At 36.6% G+C, this 21,084-nt stretch overlaps 1 protein-coding gene across 1 annotated transcript in view; it reads right to left on the reverse strand.

The window, feature by feature from the left end:
• Positions 1-3,343: 3,343 nt before the first annotated feature.
• Positions 3,344-21,084, reverse strand: part of SCAMP1 (secretory carrier membrane protein 1) — an 83,538-nt gene continuing 65,797 nt past the window's right edge. The window contains exons 7-9 of the mRNA XM_053701375.1: positions 19,598-19,699; positions 7,436-7,553; positions 3,344-6,458 (exon numbers count right to left, since the gene is read on the reverse strand). Of these exons, the coding sequence (XP_053557350.1) occupies positions 6,294-6,458; positions 7,436-7,553; positions 19,598-19,699 (385 nt within the window). The 3' untranslated portion in view covers positions 3,344-6,293. The remainder of the gene's footprint in view (positions 6,459-7,435; positions 7,554-19,597; positions 19,700-21,084) is intronic.

The raw sequence follows: 21,084 nt of genomic DNA on the forward strand, positions 1-21,084 counted from the left end.
AAATGGATGATTAACCCCTTAATACCAAAAACGGAATAACAAATGACAAAAACGTTTTTTAAACAGTCACAACAACTGCCACAGCTCTACTGTGGCTTTTTACCTCCCTCAATACGACTTTTGAAGCCTTTTGAGCCCTTCAGAGAATTCCTGGATCATGCAGGAAGAAGCTGGATGTCTGTGTCTGTAATTTTTGCTGTGCAAAAAAAAAGCTAAAATAGGCCCCTCCCACTCATATTACAACAGTGGGAAGCCTCAGGGAACTGTTTCTAGGCAGAATTCAAGCCAGCCATGTGGAAAAAACTAGGCCCCAATAAGTTTTATCACCAAAAATATGTAAAAAACGATTAAACATGCCAGCAAACGTTTTAAAATACACTTTTATAAGAGTATGTATCTCTATTAATAAGCCTGATACCAGTCGCTATCACTGCATTTAAGGCTTTACTTACATTACTTCGGTATCAGCAGCATTTTCTAGCAAATTCCATCCCTAGAAAAATATTTTATCTGCACATACCTTATTACAGGAAAACCTGCACGCTATTCCCCCTCTGAAGTTACCTCACTCCTCAGAATATGTGAGAACAGCAAAGGATCTTAGTTACTTCTGCTAAGATCATAGAAAACGCAGGCAGATTCTTCTTCTAAATACTGTCCGAGATAAACAGTACACTCCGGTACCATTTAAAAATAACAAACTTTTGATTGAAGAAATAAACTAAGTATAAAACACCACAGTCCTCTTACGACCTCCATCTTAGTTGAGAGTTGCAAGAGAATGACTGGATATGGCAGTGAGGGGAGGAGCTATATAGCAGCTCTGCTGTGGGTGATCCTCTTGCAACTTCCTGTTGGGAAGGAGAATATCCCACAAGTAATGGATCATCCGTGGACTGGATACACTTAGGAGAAAAAAACAATTTGAAAAAACGGTACTGCGCCTTTAAGAGTAAAAAAGCATACAAGTTTTCAAAAACTGTCTTAAAATATAGTAAATATCACAATTTTAGCATATATGTGTTTAATCTTGTCAGCTAAGATTGTACCACAAGTAAGGAAAAGTTAACCCTTTATAGAAAAAAACATTACTCAAAAACGTTTATGAACAGTAATAATCAACCCCCTGCACCACGCCACAGCTCTGCTGTGGCACCTACCTGCCCTCAGGGATCTGTAAGACACACTATTCCTTCGTTTTTTGTCTAAATCTGCAGCCTAGGCCCACTGGAGCTGGAGCTTGCTGTCTGTATAATCATTTCAACTGCGCATCTGAGGCGCGAAAATAGGCCCCGCCCATCAACATCGATGTCTCTCATGCCTAATGGGAACCGCTGCAAAGCGGTCTTGCTTGAAGAAATTAAAAACTATAATTTTATCACGTCTTTCACTTTATCTCTTCCTATTACTTAGTGTAGGCAAAGAGAATGACTGGGGGGTGGAGTCAAGGGGGGAGCTATATAGACAGCTCTGCTGTGGTGCTCTTTGCCACTTCCTGTTAGCTGGAGGATAATATCCCACAAGGATAAATCCATGGATTCGTCGTATCTAGTAGAAGAAACACTGACACCCTCGCACAGCTCCCATAAGAGAAACGTATAGCGGAGCATGGAAATTCCGGAAAATACACTGCGTCACATCATGATGTATAACACTATGAAGCCCCTAAAAAATGGTCCCACGTACACACTCTTAACAGTCCCTTGACAGCCTCTTGCAAATAAAAATTAGTCCCACAGGTAGTTAACTCCGTGTTGAGAAGGAAGAGAACAGCCTCCATGTCTCATGCATAGTGTGCCTGCCACTGTCGTAAACATCCACAAGGATTTGTCCCAATTAAGAGCAGAGGGTTTTAACCCCTTCAGTGCCAGCCTTCCAGCCCCAGAAGAACAAAAAGCACTTACCTACATTCTAGTCGTCTGACAAAGTATGAGAGGATGCCACTCCTCACAGGGACCTGTGTAAAAAGAAAGAGAGAGTAAGCCTACTCAGGTTTTTTATACCAGGGCAGCAACACGTAGGGAAAACTCAGCAAAGCACCCTTTACAAGTTCCCAACTGACTAAAAGCTACCACAGCCCTACTGAAGAGACTAACATGGTACAGCTAAACCCAGCTTGTGATGGAAGATCAGAGCAAGCTTGCTCAGACTTCAAAACAAAAAAATCTTGATAGAAGAATCTTTATCAGACAGCTAATTACTTCACCTCCTCCTTGCACTAGAGGCAAAGAGAATGACTGGGGTTTGTGGGAAGGGAAGTGATACTTAACAGCTCTGCTGTGGTGCTCTTTGCCTCCTACTGCTGGCCAGGAGTGATATTCCCAACAGTAATTAATGATGATCTGTGGACTCACCGTGTCATTAGAAATAAAGTTATATTTACACTAAACTATAGTCTATTAAAGGGACACTAAACACAATTGTTTTTCTTTCGAGATTCAGATAGAGCATGCAATTTTAAGCAACTTTCTAATTTACTCATATCAATTTTTCTTTGTTCTCTTGATATCTTTATTTAAAAAGCAGGAATGTGATGCATAGGAGCCGGTCCATTTTTGGTTGAGAACCTGGGTTATGCTTGCTTATTGGTGGGTAAATGTAAGCCTCCAATAAGCAAGCGCTGTCCATGGTGCTGAACCTAAAATGGGCTGGCTGCTAAGATTTACATTCCTGCTTTTAAAATAAAGATAGCAAGAGAATGAAGAAAAATTGATAGTAGGAGTACATAAGAAAGTTGCTTAAAATATCATGCTCTATCTGAATCATGAAAGAAAACAATTGGGTTCAGTGTCCCTTTAAGTGTGCAATAGCACTATGTCTAAAAATAGCCCCAATGTACATACCTTAATTAAAAAGTTCTTTATTGCTAAAAAAATGCTAATGATCATCTAAGCCTTCAGTGAGTCAATCTTTTTTGTTGTGTATATATGTGTATTTGTGTGTTTATATGTTGGAAAAATGGCTCCGACAGACTTGCTCGGCACAGGGTTGCCACAAACCTTCAATTAGTAAAAACAGCAATAAAGCGAAGCACAATAAAACAAGGTATGCCTGTACTGTGATTTCTGTAATGTAAAACTCCTATCTCCAATCAACATTTATTTAAAAAAAAAAAAAAAAAAAGGGATAACACTTGTGCCTTTGGAAAAGGTGGAGCTTTGACAAACTTTTTAGACGGTAAGGTAAACAGTCCACTAGGCAGAATTAACCTAAATCTCTAGATAAAAAGCAATCTGAATATTTTTTTTATTCTGTTTACGGTTTGGGGGGACACTTGAAATATTCTACCAAATCGGAAGAGAAATTGAAAAAAAAAAAAAAAAAAAAAACACAAGAACTCACATCCATACATATTAATTTTATTCTATGACACTCTGTGTTAATACAATAAATATACAAAACATCTGAACTACTCAGACATGCAACACAGAGTGGGAAAGAATACCTTTGTACATGACAATGATTTTTATTTTTACTGTGATGGCAGATTATTAGTCAGTCATTTACAAAATATACAAACATCCTTCAGATAAATAAAATGCAAGCTTTAAAAATACAGAAAAAAATTGTAGAGTGCAGACATTCCAGTGTCTAACGTTGATCTCACGGAGCTACAATAATGCAAATTTAAAATAAAATATTTAGTGCATTAAAATGAATTTTAGTTGTAACACAATACAGTGGGTTTTAGATTGTTCGGCCTTTTAGGAGCAAAGTGACTATAGTTTGTTTTCCAGGACAGTTTTCTAGATTTGATATTGGGTTTTTTAAGGTCGGTCATTTTGGGAGAACACCAGTTCCTACTTGTGTAACAGGGCAAGCTTATAGAACAGCTTTCATGCAGAACGGTTAACGCTGATAAAGCTGCTAAATGTTCAGTTTACGTCTTATGCTTTCTTTATGGTTGTAAGAATCACTTACATTTCTACTACTTAAGAGACATTAAACACTTTGAGATTGTAATATATAATGTTAATTATATTAAGTTAAAAAAATGCAATATATTTTCATTATTTATTTTGATCCCTTTAACTGTAATTTAGATCAGACAATTGCAGACTTTACACTTAATGCTAAACGTGGAAATGCAGATGTAGTCAGCGCTGCTATATTCCACAGGATCATTGGCTGCACACTCTAGTGGCCCACTTACAGAAGTCCCCGATTAGGCTCCACAGAGGAGTTGGCACCCATTGCTTTATCGAGACAAACTTTATACTTTTATTTACATCTGCATAATAATCTCAGGCTAATTTGCTTTACATTTCTTATCAACTTACAAAATGTATTTCCTAAAGTGCAAAGGAGCATTTATATCTCACCTATGCACAGCTTCTCTAGGACCAGTAAGCAATTCTGAAGCCCTGAAATCAAGTTTAATGACGCAGGGTGATAAATGTAATGAAAATATGCTACTGTAAAAAAATCACTATTGTATCAATTCTGGTGTTTAGTTTCTTACATCATTAAATAAAACGCACTTTGCATAGGTTGTTTTTTTGCAATGCCCAAGGGCATTTTTTTTTTTTACTTGCCAGTGATGTATTTCTACCAAACACCTATAAAGCAAAAGTCCAATGCTTCCCAATAGGTCGTTCTTTTTGTGGTATGTAGTACGCCAGTATGCAACAAACACTTCAAACATTCTGTTACAATGAATTCCTTGCACATTACATTCTCCAGCAATGCATATAAAATGTGTAGTCCAACACCCACAGTCATTGTGAGAATGTGCATACTAACAGGTCTTTCTCCAGTACTGACTGAATTAATTTGGGTTTTAAACATAAGTTTAAAATAAAATAATAAAAAAAATGAAACATTTGCTTTTATAGCAGCCCATGTAAAACCAATATGGTTGGCTAAAATACATAGGAGAAAATGAACAGCAAGCGTTTAAAAAAATAAAATAAAAAATAATGGTTAAAAAAAAAATAATCTGAATTGATTTATTGAAATTGTAACTTAAAAAAAAAAAAAAAAATACAGTCAGCTTTACTAATCAGCTGGCATTTTCTCTGATACTGTGAGCGTAATGAGTTTACATGGTATGGAATATTTCTTAATAAGAAACCATGTAGAAACTAGATTGTCTAAGCATGGCTATAAATGGACTGTCATTTCATGTGTGAGTGTGGGAGATATAAGCCTCTGGACATGAAGAGTGGTATTAAATTATGAGATGGGTAATATTGTTGAATACTGCAAGGAAGTAACTAGAGCCTTGATAAAGTGGACAGCCTTGTTACCTCAGAGGATGTCTCTGTTCACCACAGTTTTATGCCACTAATAAGGAGAACAAAATAAACGAGCAAAGTAGCAAACACTATATCAATACGATAAACTCAAACTGTTGAAAACAATTGACCTACAGTATGAAAAGAAGTTCTAAATTAAAAGCAAACAATACACTGCATCAAATATAAAGAAATCTGAAAAAAAAAATGGATGTGTTTAAGGACAGAATATTAACACAAATCAACCTATGGGTATCCACACTACAACACTGTTTTCCTTTCTATTTTAAACCTCTACTTAAACTGTACATTGCATTAAACATTCTACAACAGATATTGTAGTGTACCAACATTTCAGTAAAAGTCTATAGTCACACAAAAGACTAAGCTAAGAGTTCTGCTTCAATATACAAGTCTTGCTTGTATAACAAAGTGAATTCTATTAGAGTGAATATTCTAAAGAGAAAAACATTTACTTCACTCACATTTCCGTGTTATTGGCTGTTATAACAGCCATATTCAAGCAGTTACAAATATCCTGACTGACCATTCTACTGTACTTAAACAGTGTACCGAATTTAACGAAATTACTACAGAAAACAAATGTGTGTGTGTGTGTGTGTATATATATATATATATATATATATATATACACATACATATATATATATATATATATATATATATATATATACACACACACACCCCTAATAATTTCTAGGTTAGTACAGTACCATCATTTGCAGTAATCTTATACATAACATAAAAGGGCTACCTTAAAAAAAAGCATAACTTGATTCATAAAAGAACTGTGTAGTGGAAGGGGAGATGAAAAACCATCAGCTTTAGTGTTTTAACCCATGCACGTCTTTGCCCCTAATGCAGGGGCTTCACTAGCAAGTGCCCATCAGATTGCTGAGAGCAAATGGGCTAAATGTAAGAAATACACTTGACAAGTGCAATTTGAGGTCTTCTGTGGGTAGAGTAAAAACTGGAGAGGGAAAGCATGATGGTAGAGATGAGAGCAGTGGTTGAGATTTGCAGCAGTTTTCCCCTTTATATCTGGTTCCCCTTGAAAGCATTCTGGGCAGCGCTGCTTGCAGCTGAAGAGGCAGCATTTGCAGCTGCAGTCTGTACGGTTTTATTAGACATCACCCCTGTTGCAAACTCTTGTTGAGCCTTCTCGAAGCTGGCGCCTGTTGTGCGGTACAAGCCATGTACCTACATTACAAAAGGAAAAGTGTCAAATAGCAGAAGTCCCTTGCACAGGAATGTACCTGCAAAGCCTAACTACTTTATTAGGGGAACTTATTTTCTCTCTCCTTTCTATACTCAAATGTATAACAGTTTTTGAAAAACCATGTTTCTGTGGCAAAGAAAAATACTTTATTATGCTTGTAGGGCATTATGCTGTCCTTTAACAGAGCTGTGAAGCCAGTGAGCAATCTGACTGATGATTTTTGTGCAAATGTGCATTTCCTGTTAGTATAAAAAATCAAAATAACCAGTTTTAATTTAACCTTCTTAAAGGGATACTAAACCCAAATTTTTTCTTTCATGATTCAGATAGAGCATGCAATTCTTAACAACTTTCTAATTTACTCCCATCATCAATTTCTCTTTGTTCTCTTGCTATCTTTATTTGAAAAAGTCGACATCTAAGCTAAGGAGCCAGCCAATTTTTGGTTCAGACCCTGGACAGCACTTGTTTATTGGTGGCTGATATCTAACCACCAATCAGCAAGAACTCAGGTTGTCAACCAAAAATGGGCCGGCTTCTAAACTTACATTCTTGCTTTTCAAATAAAGATAGCAAGAGAATGAAGAAAAATTGATAATAGGAGTAAATTAGAAAGTTGCTTAAAATTGCATGCTCTATCTGAATCACAAAAGAAAAAAAATTGTGTTCATTGTTCCTTTAATGCAAAAGTATTTTATATGTTTAGCTGCAAATCTCAGTATACTACTATGGGAGGGGAAAATGCGACAGAATATTACATTCTATTAAGCAAAATTATTCAGATACAAAGCTTTAGGACGGAAGGCTACTGTTTGTACTTCTGACATTAGATCAATTATTTTTACTGCAAGAAATATAATATTTACTAGAAATGGATATAGACATACATACAAACGTACACACACAGCGCAGCCCTGGAGACTTTACAATTAGAATGCAAACATCCCAAAGTACTTACCTTTTTAAACATCACTATTGAGATTACTGCAGATGCTGTAAAGAGGGCAGCAATGATGACCATTATTATCCCCACTGGAATATTTTTATTAAGTCCAGTTAGTGCTGTGATCCAACCACTAGAAGCAAATACATTAAGTGATTAATAAATATCCAATAATTGAATGATGACATTTTCATTAAAGTGAAGGTAAACTTTCATGAATGAAAGCCCGGTTTTTAAAAATACTATTAAAAACAGGGGCACTTTCATTCATCAAAGTTTAGAAAGCAGCCGTTTTGATTAAAAACTTACCTTTGTTTTTTTCACAGCCAGATCAGCTTCCCCCACCCAGAGATCCTCTCTTCACACGTCATCAATGACTAATCCAGCTTCCTCCAATCACGGCATAGCCTCAGGCAATGACTCCCCTGGGGGGAAAGCTGTGATTGGAGGAAGCTGGATTAGTGATTGATGACGTGTGAAGAGAGGATCTCCGGGTGGGGGAAGCTGCTCTGGTTGTGAAAAAAAAACAAAGGTAAGTTTTTAATCAAAATGGCTGCTTTCTAAACTCTGATGAATGAAAGTGCCCGTTTTTAATACGGTAGTATTTTTGAAAACCGGGCTTTCATTCATCAAAGTTTACCTTCACTTTAAGTTTGAATTCAACATCCATTTTAATATATTGGTTCATAACTCTAGGAAACACTCACCAATGAAGACTGACCTTTTAAACAGGGAAAAGAAAGAAAACCCAAAAGCCTGAAATATCACTGTTTCAGACTCCTTCCTTTTTTGTTATTCAATTACTTTGTTAAAGGGAATGAAGGTATGGTTGACCAAGGACACTATACCTAACAACTGATGCTTTACTTTGTCCTGTAGAGTTTTACAGAACCCAGAGGAGGAGAAGGGGGGGTAGAGGAAATGTAAGCTAGAGGGAAATATATCTTTATGGTGAGGACATCTACTATATGTATTTCCCGGAGAGAAAAACAGGTGGCAAACCTTTCTACTGGATTATTTCTCTTTGTTGCCACCTAGTCTTATTGAGTCCCCCAAGGCTGAGAGAGATGCTTAAAATACTGGTGTCTTAAAAGGGATATTATGTAGATGTACTTTTAACATTTATATTAGTTGTTTAAATATTCATAACAGACGTACAAAGGTTTAGTTTCTTTAAAGTACGATGGTTTCCTAATGGGGACCATATCTGAACTTAATTGTCCTCAGCAGAAGAGAGAAATAAATAAAACTTAAGATCAGATATAAAACAAGCAATAAGAGACTGGGTAATTACAACAAATACTACGGTCTGCCTTGTTTGCAGTCTTTTATTGCCTGTTTATATCTTTTATTGTTTTCCGTAGGAGAAAGAGAAAACGTACATTCAAACATGGCAGCACCCAATACTTTATAGGAACTCAGAGGTATTTAGAGAGGAAAAAAAACTAAATTTTCACAGTTAAATTACAGGAAAAAGGAACTAAAAGTATATTGCTACTAACTACAGATAATTACACATTTTATATTACAATCTCAGACTATTTAATATATCTTTAATACTCCACTTTTTAGCAAATCCTGTTGAGATAGTATGTTTGGTGATTACTTGGCCCTGGCACAAGGGCAGCATTAATTTCCACAAAACATTTATTACTGTTTTATCACATCTGATGCAGACCGCTAGATGAAGTCTGCAGTGGGCAGAGGATGACTTCTGGCGCTCCATAGTATGCGAAATAACATGCTGCTCTCTGAGGCTTACAGAAGACAACCAGCAGAGGGTAAAAGATTACACCTTAACACAAAAATGTTCGGCTCTATTATCTGTGGAATCTCTAATCATCCATTGGGAGAATCACATTTTTTGCAAGATGTAAAATTATACAAAAATTAGGGCAATATTACCACCAGTCAATCGCAAAGACCAATTTACTAAAAGAAAACCTATTATATTATTTATCAATCAAGTGAAGATGAACATAGTTTCGAATAGATGTTGTACATGACAAACCCATACAGGCCTCTTATTTGTAGTTAACAGCAACAAATGTCACCTCATCTTCTTATGGAAAATAGACTGACATCAGGGAAGTAGAACACTGTTTTTTTGTCTGGCAATGATTTTCTTCTTCCACTTATGTTATAAAAGTTATTGATGCATCAATTTCATTGGAGTGTATCTTTCACCTACAGATGATTCTGGATTTTCTAGAAATCTCTTCCCCCAAAGTGTACTGTGCCTCACCGTCTAGCCTATGAGTGTTTTTGTGAGCATCCTTTTGCAGTGTTCTGGAACTTTTCTTTCTGACCTTCTGCAATCACCTTTCTGGAGCAGCTCAGTCTTGTTAACTTTATCTGGATGGGAGCTTGTATACATCTCTGATGTGGGCAGATGTAAAAAAATTTTGCATAAAAACAAAATGGATGGGACATCTTGTTTGACAATGGTGTAATAATACAGGCTTCTAGAAGAATGGCATCACAGTGTATGTTACAAACATGCAGGTGTTAAAATTCTACACTTATCTCCTGAAATTTTATTTATATACATCTCATCTAATTAAAGGAACAAAGTACTCAGGCACATAGCTGATAAGAGTTGCATATATTCAATGCAGCTATAGAAACATCCTTTTGAATTTGTTGGACTATTTCCCAACCCCCAATTGGAGGTTGATTGGTACTACTGCCTCTTGTGTACAAAGCTTTTCTATAGAGAATAGTGCAGTATAGGTGGTGGTTTAACAGGTAGATATTTAAAAATGGCAAAAGATAGGTAAATGGTCAATTTGTAAATAATTTACTACACTCATACAGGTAAAACACATTAAAGGGGAACAAATAGCAGCAGAATGTTGCTTTAAACCCTTAAGGACTGGTAATTTCTCATTAAGACTTCCCCAAAAGACCAGAGCATTTTTGCCATCACTACATTTAAACAGAAATAGAGCCTGTTTTGTTTTTTGTTTTTATTTACCTATCAAAACTATATATTTTTTTTTTTTTTAGACAACCCAAAGTATTGATCTAGGCCCATTTTGGTATATTTCATGCCCCTATTTCACCGCCAAATGCGATCAAATATCGTTTCTCAATTCAATTATTTATATACCGCTTGTGCAATCATGGCACAAATGGTTATAAAAGCTTCTCTGGGATTCCCTTTCTTCTGAATTAGCAGGCATATATGGCTTTGCCATTGCTTTATGGTAATTAGAAGGCCGCTAATTGCAGCTGCGCACCACACTTCTATTATTCTCGGCAGTGAAGGGGTTAATCAGGTATCTTAAAAGGCTTTAGTTTAGAGATGACCCTCACAACCTCCCACCCCCTGATCCCTACCTGATCTCTCTCAAACAGCTCTCTTCCCTCCCCCACCGGTCACCCCCATCTCAGGTACTGGCAGACAGTCTGCCAATAAAAAAAATAAATATATATATATATATATATATAATTATTTTTTTCTGCAGTGTAGGATCCCCCCTAACCTCCCTGCCCCCCCTTCTAACTATTGCCGCCATCTCAGGTACTGGCAGCTGTCTGCCAGTACCAATAAACCCCAATTTTGTATGTTTTTTTAAAAAAAAATGTATTTCATTTTTTCTGTAGTGTAGCTGCTCCCCCTCATTACCCTACCCCCTCCCAGATCGATATCTCTCCTCCCACTTGCCTCCTTCCAAACAATACCACGCCACCAACGATCGGCACCACCGCTGTGGTCCTGTCTGTATCGGTAACTCTGCAACTCTATTTCTGCAGTGATCCACTCGTGGGGCATGCAGAAATAGAGCAATCTCGTGAAGGGGCGAGATCCCCCAAAACGTCACGTCTTTTTGAACATTAAATGCAAAAATCGAGTGTGCATGCCTGCTTGGAGATAGTTACTATTTTGCCTTCATCCCGGTTGATGCTATAAGAGGTGAGAGTGCACTTTCTACTATGGAACATGCAGCTCTATAATGGCATTTGACACGCTGAGAAATTGAACTGATACAACAAAGATTGTCTTGATAAAGGCTTAAGTAATAACGTCGACTTTATATTTGGATGGAAATCCTTTGTGTTTGAATAAATAATATTTGTGGAAGTCCTGTGGGTGCCCTCATACTTGAAAGTTTTGTGTGCATATTTGGGAGGAGACACCCGGGCATCTATGAATACATACTGTTGGCAGTGAGTGCATGAAGTACAATATATATATATATATATATATATATATATATATATTCACACATACACACATATATATATGTGTGTATGTGTATTATATACACACACACATACATATATACAGGTAGCCCTCAGTTTACGCCGGGGTTAGGTTCCAGAAGGAATGGTTGTAAATCGAAACCGTTGTAAATTGAAACAAAGTTTATAATGTAAGTCAATGGGAAGTGAGGGAGTAAGGTTTTAGGCCCCTCTCAAAATTGTCATAAGTAACACCTAATACATTATTTTTAAAGCTTTGAAATGAAGACTTTAAATGCTAAACAGCATTATAAACCTAATAAAATAATCACACAACACAGAATATATAATAAAACTAAAGAAAACAAACTCCTCGGCACTCCAAAGGTAGGATAAGTAAAAACAGTCCTTTATTTGGTTAGCGTAGTAAAAACATAAACCACATACAGCAGCTTGATAAAATCATGTATAGAACAGGAAAACAGGGGGAACATCACCCTCCTGTAACATCATATGCGTTTCATGCCTCTGGGGCACTTGTTCACTGATGATATAATTAAACTAAGTTAAATGAACAAAAACATTTGCTAAACAGCATTATAAACCTAATAAAATTACACACAACACAGACTTCACTTGCATTTTTCTGCAAACAGTTCTTTCTATGCATTCCAATCTGGACTGATTTATAGACAGGAAGATCTAGTTCCTTTGAAATCTGCTCGATAGCTCAGGTCTGGTTAAACTGATCAATTTCAGCTTGCTTGGCTTTGCTGCAACACAAGTGGACAGCTCCACCTACTGGCTATCTTAATAAATGCACTGCTTCTCAATGCTTTTCAATAGCAGTCACATCACTGGAAAAAAAGGTTGTTATTCTGAAACTGTAAATTGAACCATTGTAAAACGAGGGCCACCTGTGTGTGTGTGTATATATATATATATATATATATATATATATATATATATATATATATATATATATATATATACACACATATATATATACATATACATATATATACATATATACATACATACATATATACACATACATACACACATACACCAAAGCTGATGAGCCACCGGATTTAAACAAACAAACATTTATTGGTACATTTTCGGGCACCCCGAAAATGTTTATACCAATAAATGTTTATGTTTGTTTATATATAACACACATATGCATACACATACATATATACAAGGCTCCAAAAATTACACTCGCCAACTCGCAATTTGCGAGTGAAATTTATGCAGTTGCAAGTAAGTTTTTTCTATCCTTGCTTCTATTAGTATGTTGCAGATCTGGCTCACTAGTTCCCTAGTTAATGTTGTTTCTCAGACAGTGACGACTCTCTGAAGTAGCCGCCTAATTAGAGAGCCGCCACTGTCTGATAGTCTCTCCAGACCGTCTCCTACCCCCTGCCATCCCTCACATTACCCTTCCTTCATGCTTGTTGATTGGGGTTGGGGGTGTGCCGGGTCACTCTCACTTCACTGTGTGTTGATCAGGTCAGGATGCAGGGCTGAGCGCGGTCAATTCAAATTATTACTGCAGTTGAGCGAGTGGAGTCTGGACCGGACCAGTGGTGGATGTAGGGTTTGCAGGCTCATCGTGCAGAGGCTGGGCATGGATATCTAAATGCTGTGTTTCACGGTGATGTATGCAGGCTTTTTATTTAAAACGATATTATTGGTCACTGTGACAACTCTGCGTGCTGCGGCTAGTGCGTGTGTTGTCTCTAGTCTAGGAGGATAGCAACTACTTCTGACAAGTGAGTTAGGTGACTGTTGAGTGCTCTCTGTGACAGAGTGTCAGTCTAATCTGTGCTGCAGCTTGTGGTGGAGCGTGTAAATCGGTGACTGTGACACTCTGTCACTCTTTCAGCGGTGTGTTGAGTCATTCTTTGAGAGATTCTCTTCGGCAGGGCGGACTGACCGAGGGCCCGCCACCATTGCCATCATGCAGCACTAAGGATTTTTTTATTTTTATTATTTTACATAAATTACATTTAAAAAAAAAAATAAAAATTGTTGGAACTTTTTTTTTGAGGGAGGGGGCGGGGCCGCGGGAGCGGGGGGCGGGGCCGCGGGAGCGGGGGACGAGGCCGCGGGAGCGGGGCTTATGAGCTCCCGTTAGGCAAGCTGACTTTCGGAGAATCATGATGAACCCAGCCTGGAGGAAGAGAGCGGTAATGTACATTGCTTGTAAGGTTAGCGAAAGCCCACACAGAAAGACTAAGATGACTGAAATAGCCTGAATATTTCAGACAATCCAAGTCCGCTCTATTTAAAATGCATTGCTGATGGTGACAAAATGTAAAGCAATAGGGGCAGAGGAACCGAGCACCCAGCTCCTTGTGCTATATGAAGAGCAGGTTTATTTTAACACTTCCTGCTGCCATCACTATGAGTCCTCCCAAATATTACCAGTTCTATTACTGGACTCAATGTCTTAATATAAAGATTGAGAGGTTTAATAAAAATTTAATTTAATAACGAGCTATAGCTTATGGCACTAATAAATGTGCAATATTTTTACTTTGATATAATTACACAATAATTCACTCTACCATGTTTGCATTTACCAGAGAAATGGAATGAACGTGGACAATCTCTTATGCATTAGGGATTCAAGCATGCAATGATCAGTGATAAACTAAATTAGAGCACTTTACAATAATTTTATAAACCCGGATAGGACTTTTATTAAGAATAATATTGTAAACTGATTGTAAAATCCAAACTGTAGCTTTTCCTGATTAATTGCAGTTAAATAGTATATTTGACAACATATTTAATCAGAGCAGAGTCTTGATGCAGTAAAAGCCTAAATATTCTCAATTTGTTTATGAATTACAAACACAACTTGTAGGTGTGTATGTACAGAATATGTCTCTGTGGGTATAGACCGTGTGTGTGTACAAAATCTGTGTTATAGAATGTGTGTGTAAACACTTTTACAGTTTCTGGAGATATGGTCTCCACAATTGTGCACTATTATCCTATACTCTGCAAGATTTATTTTTGAGTGGTCATGTGTTGTGTGTCTGCATGTGTGTGTGTTGTGTGTCTGCATGTGTGTGTGTTGTGTGTCTGCATGTGTGTGTGTTGCGTGTCTGCATGTGTGTGTGTTGTGTGTCTGCATGTGTGTGTGTTGTGTGTCTGCATGTGTGTGTGTTGTGTGTCTGCATGTGTGTGTCTGCATGTGTGTTGTGTGTCTGCATGTGTGTGTCTGCATGTATGTGTGTATGCTCTGTGTGTGTTGTGTGTGTATGCTCTGTGTGTGTTGTGTGTGTATGCTCTGTGTGTGTTGTGTGTGTATGCTCTGTGTGTGTTGTGTGTGTATGCTCTGTGTGTGTTTGCTCTGTGTGTGTTTGCTCTGTGTGTGTGGTGTGTGTCTGCATGTATGTGTGTGCATGTATGTGTGTGGTGTGTGTGCATGTGTGGTGTGCCTGCTGTGTGTGTGTGTTGTGTGTCTGCATGTGTGGCGTGCCTGCTCTGTGTGTGTGTTGTGTGTCTGCATGTGTGGCGTGCCTGCTCTGTGTGTGTGTTGTGTGTCCGCATGTGTGGTGTGCCTGCTCTGTGTGTGTGTGTTGTGTGTCTGCATGTGTGGCGTGCCTGCTCTGTGTGTGTGTTCTGTGTCTGCATGTGTGGTGTGCCTGTTCTGTGTGTCAAATTGAAACAAGTTTTTGCCCCAGCCCATACATGCCCCTCACTGGCACACATGACCTCCCATCTTCTACCATACCAATTTATTCTATGTATGTAATTATTTGTTAAGTTATCAAATAAAATAAAAAATAAAGTTACTGCACTGGCTAAACCATATGAAAAGAAGGGTTGAAGTAGTGGGCGTGATGTTGGTATGCTGTGGGCGGGTGAGTGGGCGTGGCCTGGGTTTGCAGTGGGCGGGTGATGGGTGGGATCAGAAGTGGCAAGTAACATTTTTGGCATGGCTAGTAGCTTAGGACCGTAAATTTTGAGCCCTGATATATATATATATATATATATATATATATATATATATATATATATATATATATATATATATACACACACGGGAACAAGAAAAAGAAATCACAGACTGTGCGCTCTTCCTTGGAGCATGAAAATAACAATTGTCATATGTGAGATCAAGACCTCCAGGTTGCAGAGCTCGGTAGGCTAAATGGCAAAGCTTTTTTAGTGGGCACAAGTAAATACCTCTACTCCTTATACGGAGGAAGTACGGGACTCACGGATCTGCAGAAGACACAGGTACACGGGAAATGGCTCAGCCCCTCTTAGACACCGCGCTTGTTGAATACGGGGAAAACAGCCTCGTCCTCATTCCATCTGTGATTGCAGGTAAGCACGCCGCCCAACACGTCCAGGACGTATTCACTAACGCTCTGCCAATCCTGAGGTGGATAATCTGGGATCTCCGCTCCTACACTTGAGCTGTATGAACTGTTTGAACTGCCCCAGGCAAATGTAAGGCAATTTGGATAATGTTCCGAATATAGTCCCAGATATTTAAAAAAAAAAGGAAATCAAATAGATAGGAAAAAACGCAAAATAGTCTAATGCTGAATAAAACGTCCAACTTTAATGGTCCAATTAAAAAAGCATGAACAATAATCAGAAAGAAACGTCTGACATGTTTCGGACAGATGGCCTTACTCATAGACTGAGGTTCAATTTGATTGTCACCTTATTTAAGAACAATACTGATATGCTATTGGTCACTACTAATTGAATGTAATACATTGCTTCTGGAATGGGGCTTGATTTAAAGCACAAACTAGTATACAAAAGTTAGAGAATCACGATGGTTAATAACATTTGTATTAAAAAAATAGAAATAACAGAAAAGAAACAAATGACATACTTGTATGTAGTGATGTAGTGTAAACACATAGTTAAAATAAACAAATTTAACTATTTGTTGGTGAGAGAACAAAAAACACACAATTTGAAAGTACAAAATTACAAAAATATATAAAAATGTGTACAGGGCACCTATGCAACTAACATAATAAACACAAAGGTAGATATGTAAATACAGTTACGCAAATACTGGTATGGTTAACCTGATAAAAGATTGGGGATGTGTTTAGGAGCGCCTATTAAAAGGCTGGGTCTAAAATGAAGTGTGTGAAATGTGATATGTCAGCCCAATAAAAGGATCTTAAAATTACCCAAATTGACAAGTGTAATGTACCATATAATTATCAAGTTTAATATAACATATAGTTATCAAGTTTAATATAACATATAATATCAGCAGGTGATCACAAGTTTAAAAAGCTTAAAAGTATATGGATCCATAATACTTAATAAAAACAATCCATAATGACATAATAGTAGGTTCAATAACAAAGAAAAAAAAAAGTCAAATATAAGAATAAAAACAATAGAGCAGTGCACAATATGATACAGTGAGAGATTACTGTATAATAATGATACAGATTAAAATATAAAACAGATATGGATTGGAGGTACTAAGAAAAAACAATGAGAATAAGGGTCGTGGAACCAGGGAAAAAAGTATGTGTGATTATGTCAAAAAATATATATATGGTTATATGAAAGGTAAAAAATGTGGAAGTCCAAAAAATAAAATAAAATTTAAAAGTTTATGATGTATAAGTCAATTGCAATATCCTCGTGATCCAAATGTAAATCCAAAATCCTGTGCATCAATTCAAATGTGAAGAATCCAGTGTAAACAAAACAATAATGTCATAAGCCAAACAGTCAAAAAGCTGTGAACACTAGTTAGCAATAGTATATGCAAACAGACTTCATAAAAAATGTGTGATATAAAAACCAAAAATAAAATCCTGTGAAAAAATATATAAGAAGATCCAATCCCTGTGAAAAAAAGAAGAAGAGGAAAAAGGCCCTATCGGTGGGCCGAAACGCGTTGGCATATATGGTGAGTTTTATTACTATTATTGTAAGCTTATTTTAAACAATACTGCCCTATGTTGTATTTTTCTTTCTTTCTTTCTTCTTTTTTTCACAGGGATTGGATCTTCTTATATATTTTTTCACAATATTTTTTCACAGGATTTTATTTTTGGTTTTTATATCACACATTTTTTATGAAGTCTGTTTGCATATACTATTGCTAACTAGTGTTCACAGCTTTTTGACTGTTTGGCTTATGACATTGTTTTGTTTACACTGGATTCTTCACATTTGAATTGATGCACAGGATTTTGGATTTACATTTGGATCACGAGGATATTGCAATTGACTTATACATCATAAACTTTTAAATTTTATTTTATTTTTTGGACTTCCACATTTTTTACCTTTGATATAACCATATATATATTTTTTGGCATAATCACACATACTTTTTTCCCTGGTTCCACGACCCTTATTCTCATTGTTTTTTCTTAGAACCTCCAATCCATATCTGTTTTATATTTTAATCTGTAACATTATTATACAGTAATCTCTCACTGTATCATATTGTGCACTGCTCTATTGTTTTTATTCTTATATTTGACTTTTTTTTCTTTGTTATTGAACCTACAATTATGTCATTATGGATTGTTTTTATTAAGTATTATGGATCCATATACTTTTAAGCTTTTTAAACTTGTGATCACCTGCTGATATTATATGTTATATTAAACTTGATAACTATATGTTATATTAAACTTGATAACTATATGTTATATTAAACTTGATAACTATATGTTATATTAAACTTGATAACTATATGTTATATTAAACTTGATAACTATATGTTATATTAAACTTGATAATTATATGGTACATTACACTTGTCAATTTGGGTAATTTTAAGATCCTTTTATTGGGCTGACATATCACATTTCACACACTTCATTTTAGACCCAGCCTTTTAATAGGCGCTCCTAAACACATCCCCAATCTTTTAGACTCTCCCTTGGGTATCTAGAGACCCAATTGTTATAGGAGCTTGGGTATTGGCAGTTAGCGCCGTCGGACAGATCATATTTTAGTATATTAACCTGATAAAAGCACATATGTTGTCTAAACCAAAAATGGGCCGGCTCTTAAGCTTACATTCCTGCTTTTTAAAATAAAGATAGCAAGAAGAATTGATAATAGGAGTAAATTAGAAAGTTGCTCAAAATTGCATGTTCTATCTGAATCATGAAATAAAAAATGTGGGCTTAAATTCCCTTTAAATGCACATGTGCAGAGTTCATGCCATATATGTGTATTAGTGTGTGATTGGCTAGCAAGGTTCCTTTTGTTCTGGGGGACAGGGAAATCGGTGAAAAGAAAAAAAAAGAAAAATATAATTTTACAATATAAAAGCTGCATTTAATGTAAAATTCTTCTCAGATATGAATGTACATTATCATGCACCTTACTTTTTGTTTTCAAGTCCCTTTAACCAAACCCATGGGAAAACAAAACTAATTTAACTTGATCATTATATGGGGACGCCCTCTTTGCTCTGGAATTTGTTATTGAAGTAGGTTATGGTAAACCATAATTAACAGAGCCCAGTGCCTCAATGATTTAGAAGAATACCCTTCTTAATTTAAAAAAAGTTTATTTTAATTGTATTAAATGTCTTGTTAAGTTATCCGTAATCTTAGAAAGAAATCAAATAGTCTACAAATTTGTACTATTATATTAGAAAGGTATTCTGTTTGGTTAACCTGGGGGCAGTAACTGTAAATATATATCATATAGAATATATTATAGACAAACACAGCAATACGAGTATAAGTAGTAGACTACATCAGATGCATCTTGCAGTTGAAGATTGACAACTGCACATTGTGCCCACAGGTCAGGGTAATAAAAAAAAAAAAAGGATGGTAGACAGGAGAACGAGGATTTTTACTAACCTATAAAGGGCAGTTTTCATTGGTGAGCGCCAATTGGACAGGTCAAGGTATGATAAAGGTTTCTTACAAACTTTGTTTGAACTTCTTTTTAGCTGTCTTTTTCTCTCTGTCATCAGTTTGATCTAATTAAACTCACCAGTTTCCCCAACCTTGAAATCCGGCTGCCTGAAGCACATGGACAGCAAACTGGCAGATGTAGACAAAGAAAAACACAAAGAACCTGAAAGAGCTATCACTCCTAGAGAAGAAAAATACAAAAAAATGTTAGGTTATCTTTATTTTTTCATTTAAATAAGTAATCACACAAAGTCTAAATAATTCTAAAAAAAGCTAGTGTCACCTAAGGCAGCCATGGCACAGTACTAAAAGGATTTTTTTTATTAGGGACTACACATAAAACAGACTGGTCTTTTGCAGGACCACTTCTTCTATACAGTCATCACTAACCAGAATGCTACATATATCTAAACCAGTATTGTTATTACTTTGCTAGGCTCTAAGAGTCAGCCACAAATGTTAAAATCTGTTTCTATGATGTTTGGATTCTGACAGCAGATAAGAACCATAGGCCCAACATGTCAGCTTTCAAGTAAATGTATGTGTGAAAAAGTCAGTATGCTCACAGCTAAGGCACCCTAACACTATTAAAGATTAAATTAATCTTTCATGATTCAGATAGAGCAGACAGTTTTAAGCAACATTCTAATCTACTCCTGTTATCAATTTTTCTTCATTCTCTTATTTAAAAAAGCAAGCATGTAACCTTAGGAGCCGGTCCATTTTTGGTTCAGCACCTGGGTAGCGCTTGCTGATTGGTAGCTACATTTAGACAGATATCTCAAAAATATCATTAAAAAACACCTTCTTAACCTGAAACCTCATGCAGACACTAGGATGGAAGCACAGACACTAAAGCCATACATTATTTCTGGTGAGTGTTTAAGTTAGATTCCCTTTATAGGGAGGAAGAGGCAGATAGCAGGGAAAACTTTTTTTTTTTTTTTAAGGGGAAGGGTCTCATTTCTTTCCAGTGTTTGTGCAAAATGCCTTGGATCTTATTATTATTGGTCTTTGTGAGTCAGTATTCTCAATTGAGCAATAATATCCAAGGGATTTTGCGCAAACACTGGAAGGTTTTGAGTGAGTGTAATCCAGAAGTGAGGGAGTTTCAGGAATACCCTATGCCTGCCCATAAAAGGTGTAAAAACCTAAAGGATATCTTGGTGAGGGCTGATGTAGGCCTGGAAAAGAAAATGTTTAAGGGATATATCAGTAAAAAGAACAACGGGTGACTATCATGTTTAAATTGCACCAACTGCAATGATACGTGGTCCTACATTTACCCATCCATGTACTGGCAAAAAATATTGTATCAGGGGTATTTCACCTGTAACACAGAGTATGCTGTGTACCTGATTAATTGCCCATGTGGGTGTGGCTATGTAGGGGAGACCACCCGCAAGGTGCATGAAAGGATGAACCAGCATAAGAGCAGTATTAGAACTCAGCAGTTGGGTGCAACAGCGGCGCACCATAGTCTTAGCCAAATAAGGTTTCAAATAATAGAACAGGTCCAACAGCCTAGGAGAGGTGGAGACAGGGAAAAACTCTTGAAGCAGAGAG

This window comes from Bombina bombina, chromosome 2, assembly GCF_027579735.1.
Source record: "Bombina bombina isolate aBomBom1 chromosome 2, aBomBom1.pri, whole genome shotgun sequence".
NCBI lineage: Eukaryota > Metazoa > Chordata > Amphibia > Anura > Bombinatoridae > Bombina > Bombina bombina.